The sequence below is a fragment of the Geotrypetes seraphini genome, chromosome 12 (assembly GCF_902459505.1).
Source record: "Geotrypetes seraphini chromosome 12, aGeoSer1.1, whole genome shotgun sequence".
Classification (NCBI taxonomy): domain Eukaryota; kingdom Metazoa; phylum Chordata; class Amphibia; order Gymnophiona; family Dermophiidae; genus Geotrypetes; species Geotrypetes seraphini.
Genome location: NC_047095.1, coordinates 108,123,505 through 108,141,167, shown reverse-complemented (window position 1 = coordinate 108,141,167; position 17,663 = coordinate 108,123,505). Strand labels below are relative to the sequence as shown.

Genomic DNA, 17,663 nt, shown 5'->3' with positions numbered 1-17,663 from the left:
CATCATTTCCGGGAGGGTTTTGACTAAGTCTGTTTCCCCTATTTCCGCCTACGTGGTCAGAAAAGCGCATTTCTGTCACTTCATTTACCCTATTTCCACCTACGTCATCAGAATGTGCACTTCCGGTAGGGCAGGCACTCCCATTTCCGGTGATGTCATCAGAAAGCGTATTACTGGGGTCAAACACACCCCCATTTCCTGTGATGTCATCAAAAAGTGCATTTCCGGGGTGGGACATGAGGGGGCGGGGCCATGGGCAGGGGTGGTGCATGAGGGGCGAGGGCATGGGTGGGGCTACCACCATTCATTCCTATGGGAGGGGTGGGGCATGAGGGGCAGGGCCATGGGTGGGGCGGGCCATGGGCGGAACTACCACCATTCATTCCTATGGGAGGGGCGGGGCATGGGCAGAGAGTGGGGTGGGGCCATGGGCGGGTGGTGGCGTGGGGTGGGCATGGCTTAACCTGGAAGTGAACACTGATTGGTCGATCCTTATCTCTGACAGCTGTCAATCATTTTGACATGAGGTGTACCCATTATACTACTGTTGTTTTCCTGGGATCATTTATGAGATTTTATCGGTAATTGGCTAGCACTGACTAATCATCCTACAAGAGACCGCTGATGAAAGCTCCATTGATGCTGAATGCAGAAGGAAAGCATAAGGGACTGTAGACTTGAAAGCCATATTTGTGACCTCCATGAGGGTATGGCCATAGAGGGGCGCTGGGTGTCCCTGGAAAGCTGCATCTCCCTGCTGGAGGGGAGCCATCACCAAATATACCACGCTCTACTGCATATCATGGGGCTCCAGGATTTTGCCCTAGAGCATAGTGATACTTGGCAACCACCCCCCAGTATTAAGGCTATTGAACCAGTCATGCTCACCATCTTTTTTTTTTTTTTTAAATCTTTATTGATTTTTAAACTTTGACAGTGCAATATAATTACTTGAGCATAAACATTTCATAAAACGCACTATTAAATACATAATTTATACATAAAATAATCATTTTCTCCCCTCCTCTCAATTATTAATACAAGAAGACATATTATGTGATTACAATATTATAATTAAGAAATTTTAATAATCCAAATATAATTCCCTCCCCCTACCCCCGGATGTGTAAGGAAATCCAACAAAAAATACCTGACAATTATTACGATGCAACAAATGCAGTCAATGGGCTCCACACTATTAAATGTACTACTAAACCCCAAACACTCCACATTTATTCTCTCATATTTATAAGTGGTACAAACATTTGTCCACCAAAATGTGTAATTCAGTCTGTCATAGCTCTTCCAATTATGTGTAACCATTTGAATCCCGTCATAATAAAAAAAGATGACTTTTATATTTATCCAAAGAAGGCTTAACATGTAAAAGCGTACCACAAATTATGGCTTCATAGGTTAAGGGAATTGTTGAATCAAGAATAAGATTAATTTGTCCCCAAATTGACTTCCAGAAACTAAGGACTCCTTTTACAAAGCCACGTTAGCGGGTTTAATGCACGTGACTTTTCATTGTGTGCTAACACCCACACTGGCCGAAAAACTACTGCCTGCTCAAGAGGAAGCGCAAGCAGCTAACGCGGCCGGCGGTTTAACGCATGCTATTAAATGCGTTAAACTGCTAGCGCGGCTTTGGAAATGGAGCCCTAAGTATCAAAGGACAATAATATAACATGGTCTAAAGTCCCTATATCACTATGAGAATGCCAGCATCTATTAAACTTAGAACTGTCTAAATTTGGTAAACGAACCGGGGATCCAAAAAATCCTATGTAATAAAAATAACCAAGTTTGTCTCATAGATGCTGACGTTGTGCATTTCAACCTTCAAGACCAAATCCGTAGCCAACGAGGTACAGAAATATACTATTTTATCTCGATGCTCCAAATGTCTCTAACACTATTTTTTGGTTTCTTATTCAAAAATTCAGAAATTAATCTGTACCACTGCATGGCCTGATGTCCTACTAAATCTGTCTGGTAGCAAAGGATCTGCAAGCTATAATAATTTTTTAAGTTTTTCCATTCAGGGAACCCACTATGAATGGCCTGCTTCAACTCCAAGCACCTATACTGTTGAGACTTTAAAATGCCAAATGATTGTTGCAGCCGTGAAAAATCAAGCAGTTTTCCATTGGATATAACATCATCCAATATCCGAATACCCGCCAACAAAAAGGAGGACGCGTTGAAACAGCTGGCTTAACCTTCTATTCCTCTCCTTGGTTATAAAAGCCAGTTATCTTAATCTCCATCTGAGAGTAGGTTGCAGAATACAGAAGACGACACAGATTCACTTTATTGCCCTATTCAGTCTACCCTTAAGCCCTTCCACAGTGTAGAAGAGACCTTAACCTTTTCTTCTCATGTCTTATCTGTGTCGCACCCATTAAATCAGAAGCACCCTAAATAAACAGATAATTGGACACTATGAGGTACATAATCAAAAAGAAAATACGTCTAAAAACCTGCCTAAATCAGCCCTTGGTCTGGGGGTGGGTCCAGCCCACATTGTACAGTGGTTGGGGGTTATGGCAGGAGGGACTGGGCATCCCTTCTGCCTTGATTGTTATGGGTGGTGGTGGGGCAATGAGTTGTCTGGGCCGTTGAACTAATTGTGGCTGGGAAGAAAAAGATAAACCACTTTAAAACCAAATTTAAAACATATTTATTGAAACTTTTAGTCAAATAAAACATAACAATTAGTTATTTAAATCAAAGATAATTCCACAAATTTGAATTAGCACAGCTTTAAATTTCACAGTATTAAAAAAAAACCCAAAAACACATTAATTTCATGTTTATTTTAGACATTTCCTGCTATTCATATCAGGCCTCAGAAGAATAATGTAACACTTGGGGATAAAGATACATCCCAGTAGTCCAGCACTAGAAGCTTGGATAGCAAATATCTCTACTGCTACTGTGTACTTTCCTCTTGTGCTCAGATATGCTGGGATGAAAGTCAACCAAACGCTGCAGAACACCAACATACTGAAAGTAATGTTCTTGGCTTCATTGAAACCATCGGGCAGATTTCTTGATAAGAACGCAATGATGAAGCTGATGGCAGCCAGAAATGCCAGGAAACCCAAGACACAGTAAAATGCAATTGCTGAACCTTCATTACATTCAACTACAATTATCCCAGTGTCTACATTCATATTAAGGTATGGGAATGGGGGAGCAGTACACAACCAGACAAGACAGATAAGCACTTGAAGTAGAAAACAGGAAAGAATAATAGAGATTGAGACACGGGAACTCATCCATTTCTGGAACCTGCTTCCAGGCTTGGTGGCATGAAAGGCTGTAACCACAGTAATAGTTTTTGCCAGTATGGAGGAAAGAGAGATGGAGAAGATGATTCCAAATGCAGCCTGTCGAAGAATGCATGTCGTCACCTGGGGACGACCAATGAACATCAAGGAACAGAGAAAACAGCTCATGAGGGAAGTGAGGAGGATGAAGCTGATGTCCCGGTTATTGGCTCTCACAATGGGAGTGTCTCGGTAAGTAATGAAGATTCTCAAAATGACTGCATTAATAAGAAAGAAGAAAATGCTGCTGGTAGTCAAAGCATTCCCCAGAGAGTCTTCATAGGACAGGAAGGTTATCAACTTTGGGATACAGGTATTTCTCTCATGATTGGGTCGTTGGTCTTCTCTGCATGACACACAGTTGTCCATATCTAAGGAGAATTAATATTGCCTGAATATATCATAAACAGTTTGTGATAGTGGATGATCACAGTTGTATTAAATCTAGTGATATTAATTCTCTGTGCTTCAATTACACTAGAAAATGTAATACTATGAGTTTATCAAAACCTCTGCTTGAACTTCTACTGAGGCATGTCTTTGTAGTTTAAACCTGTTGTTGCCTTAAGGCTCTGTTCTATAAATGAGAGACTCCAAATTGTTCATCCTAAATTTATTTAGGGGTCTCATAAAGAATTCAAAAAGAAAAAAAGTTATGAAAAACATATAGCTATATCTAGAAATGCTGAATTAATAGAGAATCAAATAATTTATGGCCTTAAACAAGATATTTTAGGGGGAAAATATAACAGTATAGTGAATCACACTGATAGGTAGCTATTTAAGTGCCCAAAAATTAGGCCAGGTTTAATAATAATAATAATTTTATTTTTGTATACCCTCATACCTAGGGAGTTCTAGGCAGTTCACAGCAGTTAGATGAAATATAAACAATGCAATTGAGATTGAAAAAACAAAACAAAAAAACCCATAGCAATCATAGAAGTCAAACTAGTTATACGTCTACAATTTAAGTGAAGGAAAAAATACATACAATAAGTATATACATACAATTTAAGTGAAGGAAAAATACATACAAGTTATAAGGAGGGAGCAACAATCTTAAAAGAATGAGAGGAGATAGTGATGAAGTACGTTAAGGATTCGGTCTGTTGAATAGTTGAGTTTTAACCTGCTTTCTAAAATTGAGATATGAAGAGGCATCAAGCACAATTTGGGCGAGCCATGAATTTAGTTTAGCCGCTTGAAAAGAGAAGGTTCTTTCAAAGAATCTTTTAAGATGACACGATTTTAGTGATGGAAAAGTGAACAGATTTATTCGCGGGAGCTCTTATTGTTGTAACTCAGGTTGAAGTGAGGGTAAAAATAGTCCAGTGACATACCGAATACTGTTTTGTAGCAGATGCATGAGAACTTAAATAGAACTCTGGATTCCAATGGCAGCCAGTGCAACTTGTGGCAGAAAGGGGTGATGTGTTCCCATTTCTTCAGGCCAAAGATGAGACGGACGGCAGTATTTTGGACCAACCTCAACTTCCTGGTGATTTTCTTGAAGGCACCTAGGTATATGATGTTACAGTAATCCAGAACACTCAGAACAGAAGATTGCACCAACAGATGAAAAGAGGCGTCATCAAAGTACTTTTTTATGGTGCGGAGTTTCCAAAGCACCGAGATACTTTTCTTAAATACTAGGTCAGAGTGTTTCTCCAGAGTGAGATGCTTGTCTAAAGTGACTCCTAGTGTTTTTAAGGATTGCTCAATACAATAATCCAGCCCATTCACATGTAATGTAGTTTCCTTGATTTTGTCATTTGGAGCTGCCAAGAAAAATTTAGTTTTTTCTAAATTTAACTTTAATCTAAATGCTGACATCCAAAGTTCAACCTGATTTAGAATAAATGATAGAGAATTTAGCAGCTCTAATGTAAAGCAGGATAGCGGAATGACTATAGTGATGTTGTCCGCGTAGATGAAGAATTTGAGATTTAGACTCTGCAAGAGGTTTCCTAAGGAGGCAAGGTAGATGTTAAACAGGGTGGGGGACAAGGGGGAGCTCTGCAGGACCCCACAGGGGTTGTCCCAACCTTAACAGATAGTATCATCATTAAACACCTTATAGGATCTATTTCCCAGAAACCCATGGAATCAATTGAGAACATGGCCTGAGATTCCAATAGATGTCAAACAGTCCAGCAGAATAGTATGGTCAACCAAGTCAAATGCACTACTCAGATCAAGTTGCAATATCAGAGCACTTGATCCTTGGCTGAAAAGTAGGTGAAGGTAATCAAACAGAGAAGCTATAATTGTTTCGGTACTGTGACCTGACCGGAAGCCGGATTGGTTGTCGTGTAAGATGTGTTTCTCCAAATATGTAGTGAGTTCAGCATTTACCACCCCTTCTGCTATTTTGGTTACCAGAGGGATATTGGTGATAGGTCTAAAGTTAGATGCAATGTTAGATGGTTCTTTTGCATTTTTTAAATTGGTGTAATCATAATGTGACCTTGTTCCACTGGGAATTTCCCTGAGGATAGTAGAAAGTTTACCCAAGTCACCAGCTTGACCTTAAAATTGATTGGGGCAGATTTCATGACATTTGGAGGACAGCGATCCAATCTGCAGTAGGAATTAACATATTTATTGTAGTATTTACTAAAAGTTTTCCAGTCAATGGTTGAAAATGTGTTCCAATTCAGATCAGCTCTGGAATTGTCAGAATCTTGCAGAATTTGGTATCACCAGTGGGGCTTGGCCGGGACGGTTAGCGAAGATCTTAATTTTTGTATTTTGGAATTTAAAAAATCAGCCATGCTGTTTGCAGTTATAGTAGGTTCTTCGGGAGTGTCAGTAAATGTTTCTATATTGTATAAATCATTTACCAGCTTAAAAAGCTGCTACTATTGATTAAAACATTACCGATTTTATGGGCATAGAAGTTTTTTCGTTTTTGTTTGGAAAGATTTTTGTAGTTTTTTAATTTTAATCTCCAGGCAACTCTATGCTCTTGTGCTCCAGATTTTAACCATAGTCTTTCCGATTTTCTTAAGTCTCTCTTTATCATCAGCAGCTCTGTATCAAACCATCCCTCTAGGTTTCTAAGTCTCTTTCTATGGGTTTTAATGGGAGCCTTTCATTTCATTAATCTAGGAGTTCAAAAATTGTTCAGTTTCTTCATTTTGTTCTGATACGATCTCATAGTGAGACCAGAATTCTACAGGATTTATCTTACCTCTGCTAGTATGAATTTTTTTATTTCTTGTTTTGGAGTTATTGTTTGTTGGTTTAGTTGTCTGTAATTGGCAATCCAGTTCAAAATTGCAGAGTCTGTGATCAGACCATAGTGAATCAGTCCAGTATTCTTGTTTCCAGTAAATTTTGGGATTAGGCAGTTCTCTAGTAGAGAAAGTAACTAAATCTAACTGATGGCCTCTTTGGTGGGTTTTAACTGGAGGAGGTTTGAAGTAGCCTAATGAAGAGATGAGTGACCAGAATTCTGTAGTTTCTGATTGGTCTATTTTCTCAAGGTGAATATTAATATCTCCACATAATAAGTTGTAAGGGCTTAATAAAGAATTAGTTAGTAAAAATTCAGAAAAGTCCTCCTTGGCTAAATTCCATTTTTTTTGGTGGAACATAAAACAGTATTGTTGTTAAAGCAACCGCTAGGGATTTGGATGATAAAGAGAATGAAATAATTTATAGGGTGGAAGTAGATTTTGAATTTAGAATAGAGCAGTTTAAGTGGTCTCTAAAAATTATAGCTGGACCTCTCCCTCTTCCCCAAGCTCTAGCTAACGATAGAATCTTGAAGCCTGGGGGAAGGCAGTCTTGAATAATAATATCATTATCAGATAGCAGCCATGTTTCTGTAAATAGAACAAAGTCTGGGTTAATTTCTTTCAACCAGTCCTTAATCAGTATGGACTTGTTCCTCATGGATCTTATATTTAAATAAAAGCCATGTAGGTTCTGGTAGTTGTCAGGATCAATTGGAAAAAATGGGAATAGGCTAGTTTTTTTAAAATGATCATTGTTTCTTTATATATGGCTTAGCTAATCTATGTGGTGGTGGTAAAATTGGTATTGGAATAGGGCATGCCTCCGTGTAATCATATAATACACGGTGTGAGATTGTTGAGGTTTTAGTCTTTACTGCACGAAATGTGGAGTAAAGGACTGGGATTGGGGAGGGATTAAGTGAATTGATTATGCAGATTCTGAAGCTAATCAAGTAGAATAAAAATAGCAATAAGCACAGTCGAGAATTTGGGTAGGCCATGATGCAGTTCTCTTGGTAAGAAAATTAAATTATTGACTAAAGTTATCAAATAACTTAACTGAATTGGTCTGTGATTATCTATGGTAGATGTTTGGAAATATTGCTTAGATAACTAATCATTGGAAGTATCATTCCATTCGTGGCTTCATAAATAGCAGCAATTTAAGCCATCGAACCGGTCTAGTCATGAAGTAAGGACATAACAGTCTAACAAAGAAGGAGAAAAGGTTGAAAATACTTATCCGTCTAAAGGTCCGGTCTGTGTTGCTCAGTCCAGATAATAAAGACATCCACAGGAGACCAGTATCCAGACTTCTAGTCCTGCCTTTAGATCTTCTGTTGCTTCAGCCAGTTGCTTCATGGTGGCACTTCACGAAGGCGCGTACTAAGGCAAAGAGTTAGGTGGCCATGTGAAGCCACGCCCATATCTAACATGCATGTTGTTGTTGTTAGGTGCCATCAACCTGTGCTCAAGTCCTAAAGACTTGATAAATTGCAGATCTTAAAATAAATCGGTTTTGTACTGGTCCATAAAGTTCCTCCAGCATCATCTCCATGGTTGTTTTCAACATGTTCAGCCATCTGATTGCAGGTTGCACTCTTTGCCTGGTTCATTCGATCTTCCCAAACATGATGTCCTTCTCCAGTGATCTCTCCCTTCTAATAGTGTGACCAAAATATGACAGTCATAACTTAATCATTTGGGCTTCAAGTGACATAGCCAGTTTGATCTTCTGGCAGTCCATGGCATGCCTAAAATCCTTCTCCAGCACCAAAGCTCAAACGAGTCAATCCTCTTTCTGTCTTGTTTCTGTAGTGTCCAGCTTTCTCACCTGTAATTGACCACTGAGAAAATGAGTGTGTGGACAAGTCTGATATTCATTTGGAGAGTTATCTCCTTGCCTTTGAATACTTTGTCTAGAGCCTTCAATGAAGAGTGACCAAGTGCTATTCTGTGGAGTATTTCCTCCCTGCCAATTGCTTCTTTGTTTACAATAGAGTCTAGGAGATTGAAATCCTTTACAACTTCTATTCTATCACCTTCAAGCTCAAAAACTTCATCATTTTCTGTGTTCATGATCTTCTTCTTGTTTATCTGCATAGCACCTATATTTTTGAAGGCTGCCTAAATTTTTGGAGGTGCCTTCTTATAGAATCATATTTCATGATAGGCTCCTGTTTCAATTATTCTAAATTAAAAAGATTAATTGGCCTTATTATTCAATTTAGATAGGTGCGTATCTAGTTGAGTGCCTCCAAAATAGGCACCTAGCATTTAGTGCTGGTTACAGAATTTGGGTCAATGTGACTCAGAAATACTGGATTAGATTAGATTAGACAACCCTACTGTAAAGTATTCTGTTTTTGCAATAAATATGAGCACCACTGGGGAAAATATGTGTTTTGAGACACTTCAACTGCAAAACTATAGGAAAAATGAATGCTGCAGTATGCCCGTTTGGTGAGATTTAAGTGGATTCAATATTAGGATCATGTAAGATTAGAGTACTATCTAGAGGTAATTTATAGACAAGCCACTAGTGAACTATTCTATCCAAACTTGACATTCTTTTCAGGACTTTAAATGCTGCATACTGCCAGTCATAAGCAAAATCATGGATATCCTTCATCTACAAACCAAACAGAGCAATATATACAGATTAAAGTCTTTGATACCTGTCTAATTTTGCATCACAGAGCTGGAACCGTGGAGGGGCATAATTAAAAAAACGTCTAAGTCCCCTTTTGGCCTAGGCCCTAAATTCTGAAAATATAAACAGGGAAAATGTCCATTTTCAAAAAAAAAATGTCCAAAAGAAGTTTCTTAAAAAAAATAATGGCCTACCTCTACGTTCAGCTGTTTAAACGCCCAGACCACCACTACGTTTACACTAACAACATATAAACAGCCCAAAAAAAGCCTAAGTGCCAAACACCCAATACAAGAAATATTAGGCAAAGGAGGAGCCAGTCCTTCGTATAAAAGCTGGATTCTGTAACTGGTGTTTATCAAAAAGAACACGGTTACAGAATCCTCCCCCCACCCACCCCCAGCAACGATCATCTCCCATGCCACAATAAAAACCCCGAAGTGCTGTCAACTGCAACACTTTGGATCGCTATCACAGCAGGAGAGATAGCCAATCTCTCCTGCCATGAACACCCCCCCCCCTGACAAGATCGGGCAGGAGGGAGCTTAACCCCTCCTGCCCCAGCAAGCCCCATGATCAGATCAGGCAGGAGGAAGCCCAACCCCTCCTGCCCCAGCAACCCCCGCAATTGGATCTGGCAGGAGGGAGCTCAACCCCTCCTGCCCGGCGACCCCCCCCCCTGACAAGATTGGGCAGGAGGTTGCAGTGGGGTTTGGGCAGGTTGCAGGGGCATCTGAGCTGATCAGCGGCCCCTTTTTTGACACTTATACCTATAAGTGCTGACTAGACAACCTGCCTAAACTTTTGGTTATACTTGCTGTACGCCAGTGTCTAGTTTGGCTGACCTCCCACCCACCTCCTACCCTTTCCCTCCTCTAAAAATGCCTCTTTTCACTTTATGCATTAGAGGCAATGGAAAGGCCTAAGCTGGTCTTATATAAGTCTAAAACCAGCTTTGGTTATATCACTCACCACTTTGACTGGAGATTTCTCCTTCTGGACAGGGAATACAGTCATAGCAGCAGACAGGTTCTCCTTTCCTGGTTAATTTCCTGAAGCCAGGAAGGCATCTCTCACTGCACTTGGCCTGTGGAATTGTCTAAATATTGAAAGATAATTAAAGGTAATTTGTTATACCATTCAGCTATTATTGCTGAAATGCAGGTTTCTAGGGAAGATCTGACTGATCTTCTTGTTTGAGGAGGAGTAAAATGAATTCAGAGTTAGATTGTATTGTAGAAGCTCCCACTCAGCTGATGGAGTATGTGTTAACATCAAGGCTCTATTATTAACATAGAAACATAGAAATAGACGGCAGATAAGGGCCCACGGCCCATCTAGTCTGCCCGCCTTAATGTCCCTCCCCTACCTTTGCCCTGTGAATAGATCCCATGTGCCGATCCCATTTGGCCTTAAAATCAGGCACGCTGCTGGCCTCAATCACCTGTAGTGGAAGACTATTCCAGCGATCAACCACTCTTTCAGTGAAAAAGAATTTCCTGGTGTCACCTCGTAGTTTCCCGCCCCTGATTTTCAACGGATGCCCTCTTGTTGTCGTGGGACCCTTGAAAAAGAAGATATCTTCCTCCGCCTCGATGCGGCCCGTAAGATACTTGAACGTCTCGATCATGTCCCTGGTCTCTCTGCGCTCCTCGAGCGAGTATAGCTGTAATTTGTCAAGCCGTTTTTCATATGGTAGATCCTTGAGTCCCGAGACCATCCGGGTGGCCATTCTTTGCACCGACTCCAGTCTCAGCACATCCTTGCGATAATGCGGCCTCCAGAATTGCACACAGTATTCCAGGTGGGGCCTCACCATGGATCTATACAATGGCATAATGACTTCCGCCTTACGACTGATGAAACCCCTTCGTATGCAGCCCATGATTTGTCTTGCCTTGGATGAAGCCTGTGACATCATCAGACATCATCATCAGTCAGTGACATCATCAGATAGTAAACCATGACAATTTAAATCATGACTGCCCTACTGCATAGTGGAGTGTGCTAACTACCTAATCTAATTGTTTGAAAAGGAGCCAACAATGTTGGGAGAGAGAATAACTGCAATAAGATGTGGAAGGACATTTTCATTAGGACGTCTAAGTCAGAGTTTGGACATTTTGAGAAAGACATCCAGAAATTCAGTAGTAAAAATGTTAATTCTCAAAACTGCCACATATCTATTTTTTTTAATTAGTTTTAACACTTAGTACATCTATCTTTTTGGCATTCCCAAATATAAAGACCTCCACATGTAAAACACATAAAAGCAAGCTGTTCTGATGTGGTACCCCAAGTGTCCTACCGTGTCAGAACAGCTTGCCATCATATGATTGAAGGAGAATCCCTGATCAACTGAGATGATTTTGAGGAGTCCTGACAATTCATCTGATTATGGATTCCCCTGCCAGGACCATATGAACAGGCAGGGAGATCTGATTCCTCTCTCCCTCCCTCATACCTACTGATGCCACAACCCCCACAGAAAGTCCCTGCCCTACACTCCCACACATTCCAGATATCACACACACTATAACTTTCAAGAGAAAAATCAGCAGGAGGGATGACCACTCCCTCCTGTCGCTTGGCCACACTGAACCTTGACACCCACCCCAAACCTTGGCACCCCTGAACCCCTTGGCACCCTGATATCCATAAACCTCCAGCACTCCAACCCTGAACCCCCAGCACCCCACTCTTATACCCCCTTTGACTACTAACATAGAACCCAGCATTTCATAGCTATAGTTTGGGTTCCTCTTTCCCACATGCATCATTTTGCACTTGCTCACATCTGCCATTTTTATGCCCAGTCTTTCTGTCTCACAAAGCCCTCTTGCAATTTTTCACAATCTTCTTGTGATGAAACAACTTTGAAGAACTTTGTGTAATCAGCAAATTTAATTATCTTAGAACATAAGAACATAAGAACTGCCATCTCCGGATCAGACCTTCGGTCCATCAAGTCCGGCGATCCGCACACGCGGAGGCCCTGCCAGGTGTACACCTGGTGTAATTTATAGTCCACCATATCTTTATATGCCTCTCTTAAGGAGATATGCATCTAGTTTGCTCTTGAAGCCTAGGACGGTCGATTCCGCAATAATCTCCTCTGGGAGGGCATTCCAGGTGTCAACCACTCTCTGAGTGAAGCAGAACTTCCTGACATTAGTCCTGAATCTGTCCCCCCTTAGCTTCATTTCATGTCCTCTAGTCCGTGTCAAATTGGACAATGTAAATAATCTTCTCTGCTCTATTTTGTCGATTCCTTTCAGTATTTTGAAGGTCTCGATCATATCCCCACGCAGTCTCCTTTTCTCAAGTGAGAACAATCCTAGTGTTATAAGTCTATCCTCGTATTCCAGTTTCTCCATACCCTTCACCAGTTTTGTTGCTCGTCTCTGCACCCTCTCCAGCAGTTTTATATCCTTCTTTAGGTAGGGAGACCAATGTTGAACGCAGTATTCCAAGTGCGGTCTGACCATTGCCCTATAAAGCGGCATTATAACTTTCTCCGATCTACTCGAGATTCCTTTCTTTATCATGCCCAACATTCTATTTGCCTTCTTTGCCGCTGCCGCGCATTGTGCCGACGGCTTCAGGGTCCTATCTATCAGTACACCCAGGTCCTTTTCTTGTTCACTCTTCCCCAGAGTTGCACCTGACATTGTATACTCGTATTCCTTATTCTTATTGCCTAAATGCATTACCTTGCATTTCTCCACATTGAACTTCATCTGCCATTTCTCCGCCCATGTTTCTAACCGACACTTATCTAATCATCTTTAGATTATTGATAAGTATGTTAAAAAACTGTGGCCCCAGCACTGACTTTTTGGGCAACATCACTATTAGAACATGAACATAAAAATAGCTTGACTGGGTCAGATCAATGGTCCATATAGCCCAGTAGTCCATCCTCATGGTGGCCAATCCTGATCACTAGTACCTGGAAAAAAAACCAAAGCAGTAGCTTTCCCATGCCTGTCTCAATAACAGACTATAGACTTATCCAAAACAAGCTACACTATACGCTATTACCACAACCTCTCGCAATTCGTTCCAGAGCTTAACTATTCTTTGAGTGAAAAATTATTTCCTCTGCTTAGTTTTAAAAGTATTTACCTGTAACTTCATTGAGTGTCCCCTAGTCATTGTCATTTTTGATAGGAGTGAAAAATCAATCCACTTGTACCCATTCTACTCCACTCAGGATTTTGTAGACTTCAATCATATCTACCCTCAGCCATCTCTTTTCCAAGCAGATGAGCCCTAACCATTTTAGTTTTTCTCATACGAGAGGAGTTCCATCCCCTTGACCACTCTTTGAACCTTTTCTAGTGCTGCTATAACTTTTTTGAGATAAGGTCACACCATGGAGCAATGCAGAGGCATTATAATATTCTTAGTCTACAGGTTTAGGTTGAAAAGGAGCTACAATGAAGGTACCAATATCACCCCCATGTATTCCTTAGTGAAGACCAAACAAATAAGTCATTTAATCTCTAAACTATGGCATTGTCTTCCCTGAATCCCCATTTTTCCCTTGGTCATCTAGTGGTTCAACTGTATCTCTTCCCATCTTCTTGCTTTTAATGTACCTAAAGATTTTACTATGTATTTTTGCTTCCAGCGCAATCTTCATGTTACCTTCCTTATTAGCACCTTGCATTTGACTTGACATTCCTTGTGCTGTTTACAATTATTTTCAGTTGGAAGAAACATATTTCTTCCACTTTCTGAAGGATTCTCTTTTAGTTCTAATAGCTTCCTTCATCTGTTAACAATGCATCTTCCTTCATCTGTTAACAATTTGGTCTTCCTCCATGCATTTTTAATACATGGAGTATTAAATTTTTAATACATGGAGTAGTCTGGGCTTCCGGGATGTTATTTTTTAGATAACATCCATGCCTTATATATATTTTTGACCTTTGCAGCTACACCTCTTAAGTTTTATTTTTACAATTCTCCTCATGTTATCATAGTCTCCTTTTTAAAAGTTAAGTACTTTTGTATTAGATTTCCTGTTAACACTTATAGCAGGGATTAATTCAAATCTGATCATGTTAAGATCACTGTTATCAAGTGATCCCAGCACCATTACCTCCCTGACCAATTCAAACGCTCCACTATGAACTAGGTCTAGAATTGCTTCACCTTTTGTTTATTCCTGAACCAGCTGCTCCATAAAACAGTCCTTGATTTCATCAAGGAATTTTATCTCCCTAGCATGACCTGAGGATACATTTACCCAGTCAATATCAGTGTAGTTGAAAATACCCATTATTACTGTGTTACCCAGTTTGTTAGCCTCCCTAATTTCTGATAACATTTCAGCATCTGTCCATTCAGCCTAGTCAGGCAGATGGTAGTACTCTCTTATCACTATCCTTTTTACACTTTACACATGGAATTTCTACCCATAGGGATTCCAAGGTGTGTTTCTGCTTCTGTAAAATTTTAGTCCATTCATTTCAAGGCCTTTCTTAACATATAACACTGTGCTTCCAACAATTCAATCCAATTTATTACTCTGATATAATTTTACTCTATATGATAGTGTTCCATTGGTTATCTTCCTTTTACCAGGTTTCAGAGATGCCTATTACAGCTATCTTTTCATTTAGTGCAATATACTCTAACTCTCCCAAATTGTTTCTTAGGCTTCTCGCATTTGCATAAAGACATTTCAAACAGTGTTTGTCATATCTATTTACAATTTGTTCAGCAGTTGGCATAGATAATTTGCAATCTTTAAAATTAGCCTGCTCTGTTTTTAAGGAAACCTAGTCTACTATAGCCTGTATTGGGAAGCTATGTCCTCACTTTTATGATGATATGTTTTAAAGATACTCTTTTGAGCAACTTTCAGCCTTCCTCTAGTTTCTAGTTTAAAAAAATCTATTTATTTAAGTAGAATAGTGTCTTCTTCCCCAATATGTCACCCAGTTCCTAGCAAATCTAAAAGCCTCCTCCCTCACCTCATCCATGCATTGAGACTATGGAGCTTTGCCATGGAACAGGGAGCACTTCAGAAAATATTACCCTGGTGGTTCTGGATTTTAACTGCCTGCCCAAGACCCTAAGGGGTTCTTTTACTAAGGCACACTATTTTGTCTTAGCACACACTAAAAATTAGCACATGCTAAATGCTAATACGTGCTAAAGCATCCATAGGCTATAATAGATGCGAAAGCATTTAGCGTGCACTAATTTTTAGCACGCACTAAGACGCACTAGTAAAAGGACCCCTAAATTTGGCTTCCAGAACCTCTTATTTCATTGGTACCCACATGTACCAAGATAGCAGGTTCCTCCCCAGAACTGTCTAAAATCTTATCTAAGTGACATATGAGGTCCAATGTAACCTTCCACAAATATGGGTGAACCCATTCAGAAGTGTCCACCACCAGGCAGCTATGAGCAAGTGATCCTGATGTCCACCATCTACCCAGATATCTACATGCCTAATTGAATCTTCCACTATAATGGCTATCCTAACCCTTCCCTCTTGGGCAGAAGCTCCGGAAGACACATCCTCAGTGCAAGAGGAAATTGCTAACCTGGTGGGCAGGTCTTAACCACAGAATTGCTTCCTACTTCACCAGGGTGATGTTCACATTTAAGAAGATCTTCTCCAAGGCAGCACAAAGGTTGCCAGACTGGAGGTGAGACTTTTCTACAACATCCCTGTAGGTCTCCAGTGAAAAGTGCCCCTACTATTATAATTGCACATTACTGCACAATGTGGTGTTCTGATATGTTATTTATATCTTTGATACCTGTTTATTAGTATGGTAATACCTTTATATATACTTTATTTTCATATTTAATGTATACCTGAACTTAATTTCTATTTATTTATTTATCTTCAGCATTTATATAACACCTGTCAAAGGGTTCCTTTTACTAAGGGGCACTAGCCAATTTAGGCCCTCTTTTACAAAGATGCACTAATGCATTTTAGCATGGATTTAACACGTGCTGAATCAACAGGTGTGCTAACCGCTAATGCGTCCATAGGATAACATGCATGTGTAGCGTTTGGAGCGTGTTTAGCATGTGCTAAAAAGCATAGCACACCTTTGTAAAAGAGGGGGTTAGTGCTTGTTACATATTAGCACATGCTAAATACTAACACAACCATAGAATATAATGGACGCATTAGTGTTTAGGGCATGCTAATATTTAATGTGCACTAAATCAGTTAGTGTACCTTAGTAAAAGAGGGGGAGAGTTTCTATGCAGTTTGCAATCTGCTACTCAAGCATTTTCCCTATTGTCCTGGTGGGTTCAGAATCTATCAAACATAGCTGGGGCATCATTTGATATTTTATCACTTTTTTGATTATTTATGAATTTTTTGATGTTTTTTATGTATATATTATTTATTTATTTGTATGTTTTTAGATTCCTGAGGCAGGCCTTGCTGCCAAAACAGACTTTTATATTGAACATTTTTGGTTTCCTCAAATATCCTTTCTGTTATCAGTGGACAATCGTCCCTGCTGTTAGCTTTTGCTTACATTGTAGGTAACATTTGGGACCTGAATTAGTATGTACTTAGGAAAGGCTCTGGTAACCTGTTTGTGACTTTTATGTGGCATGATATTTTTGTGATGTTTTATGATGGTTGATATTACTGTTATGTATGCGATTTTGATTATGTTGGTACTTTGTTGTGACCCGCCTTAGGATATAAGTCAATAAAATATATACTACAAGTGCCTCCACTTAGGTGTCATAAGAGTACAGCACCAAATTCTTAAATTGTTTAATTGTTTTATATTATTATTGGATGAACACTGGCACTGTCAATTACCATACTGATTAAGCCACTTACAAAAATGTTAGGTGCAGATCCCAAACTTAAGCGTCACTAGTACAAAAAAACATCTCTTAATGGTAGCTCATGTTGATGTCTTTACCCCATTTGGATAAATCAACCCATTGATCCTAGGGAATTTTTATAAACTTTGGTCAATTCTAAATCAGATTTAAAATTAACCTCTTCTGTCTAATCCAGTTTCTCCTTGACTACTTCTAGTATACATTTCCAGAAATGTTTTTCTCAACTTTCTCTACATTTAAACATTCTCACTTTTATCAATTCAAAACTTGTTTGCAAAGTCTACAGCTCTATTATTTTAGCATAGCATAAAATTGTGATAATCCAATCCCACAGCTATAGCTAACATCTTGCATAATGCAACATGGTCCAGTGCCTTCCTTAATTTATCTCTAATATTTCATAAATTTCACCTGGTTAAATGTACTTTCCCAGATGATCATCTTTTCATTTATGGTGAAATCCTGCCTTTGTAAAGGATTATAACTTCCCACAATTCTATGATGGATTATCCCATTGGGTAGGAAGACCATGTTTATAATATTGTAGGGAACATTTAGGTCTCCATTCTC

At 39.6% G+C, this 17,663-nt stretch overlaps 1 protein-coding gene across 1 annotated transcript; it reads right to left on the bottom strand.

Annotated features, from left to right (window-relative positions):
• Positions 1-2,819: 2,819 nt before the first annotated feature.
• On the bottom strand, positions 2,820-17,588 carry LOC117346271 (vomeronasal type-2 receptor 26-like; the record flags this gene model as incomplete). Its single annotated transcript, XM_033915671.1, has 3 exons — positions 2,820-3,709; positions 10,209-10,335; positions 17,505-17,588. Coding segments are annotated over 3 exons (1,101 nt in total), but the record flags the coding sequence as incomplete, so codon positions are not given.
• Positions 17,589-17,663: the final 75 nt, after the last annotated feature.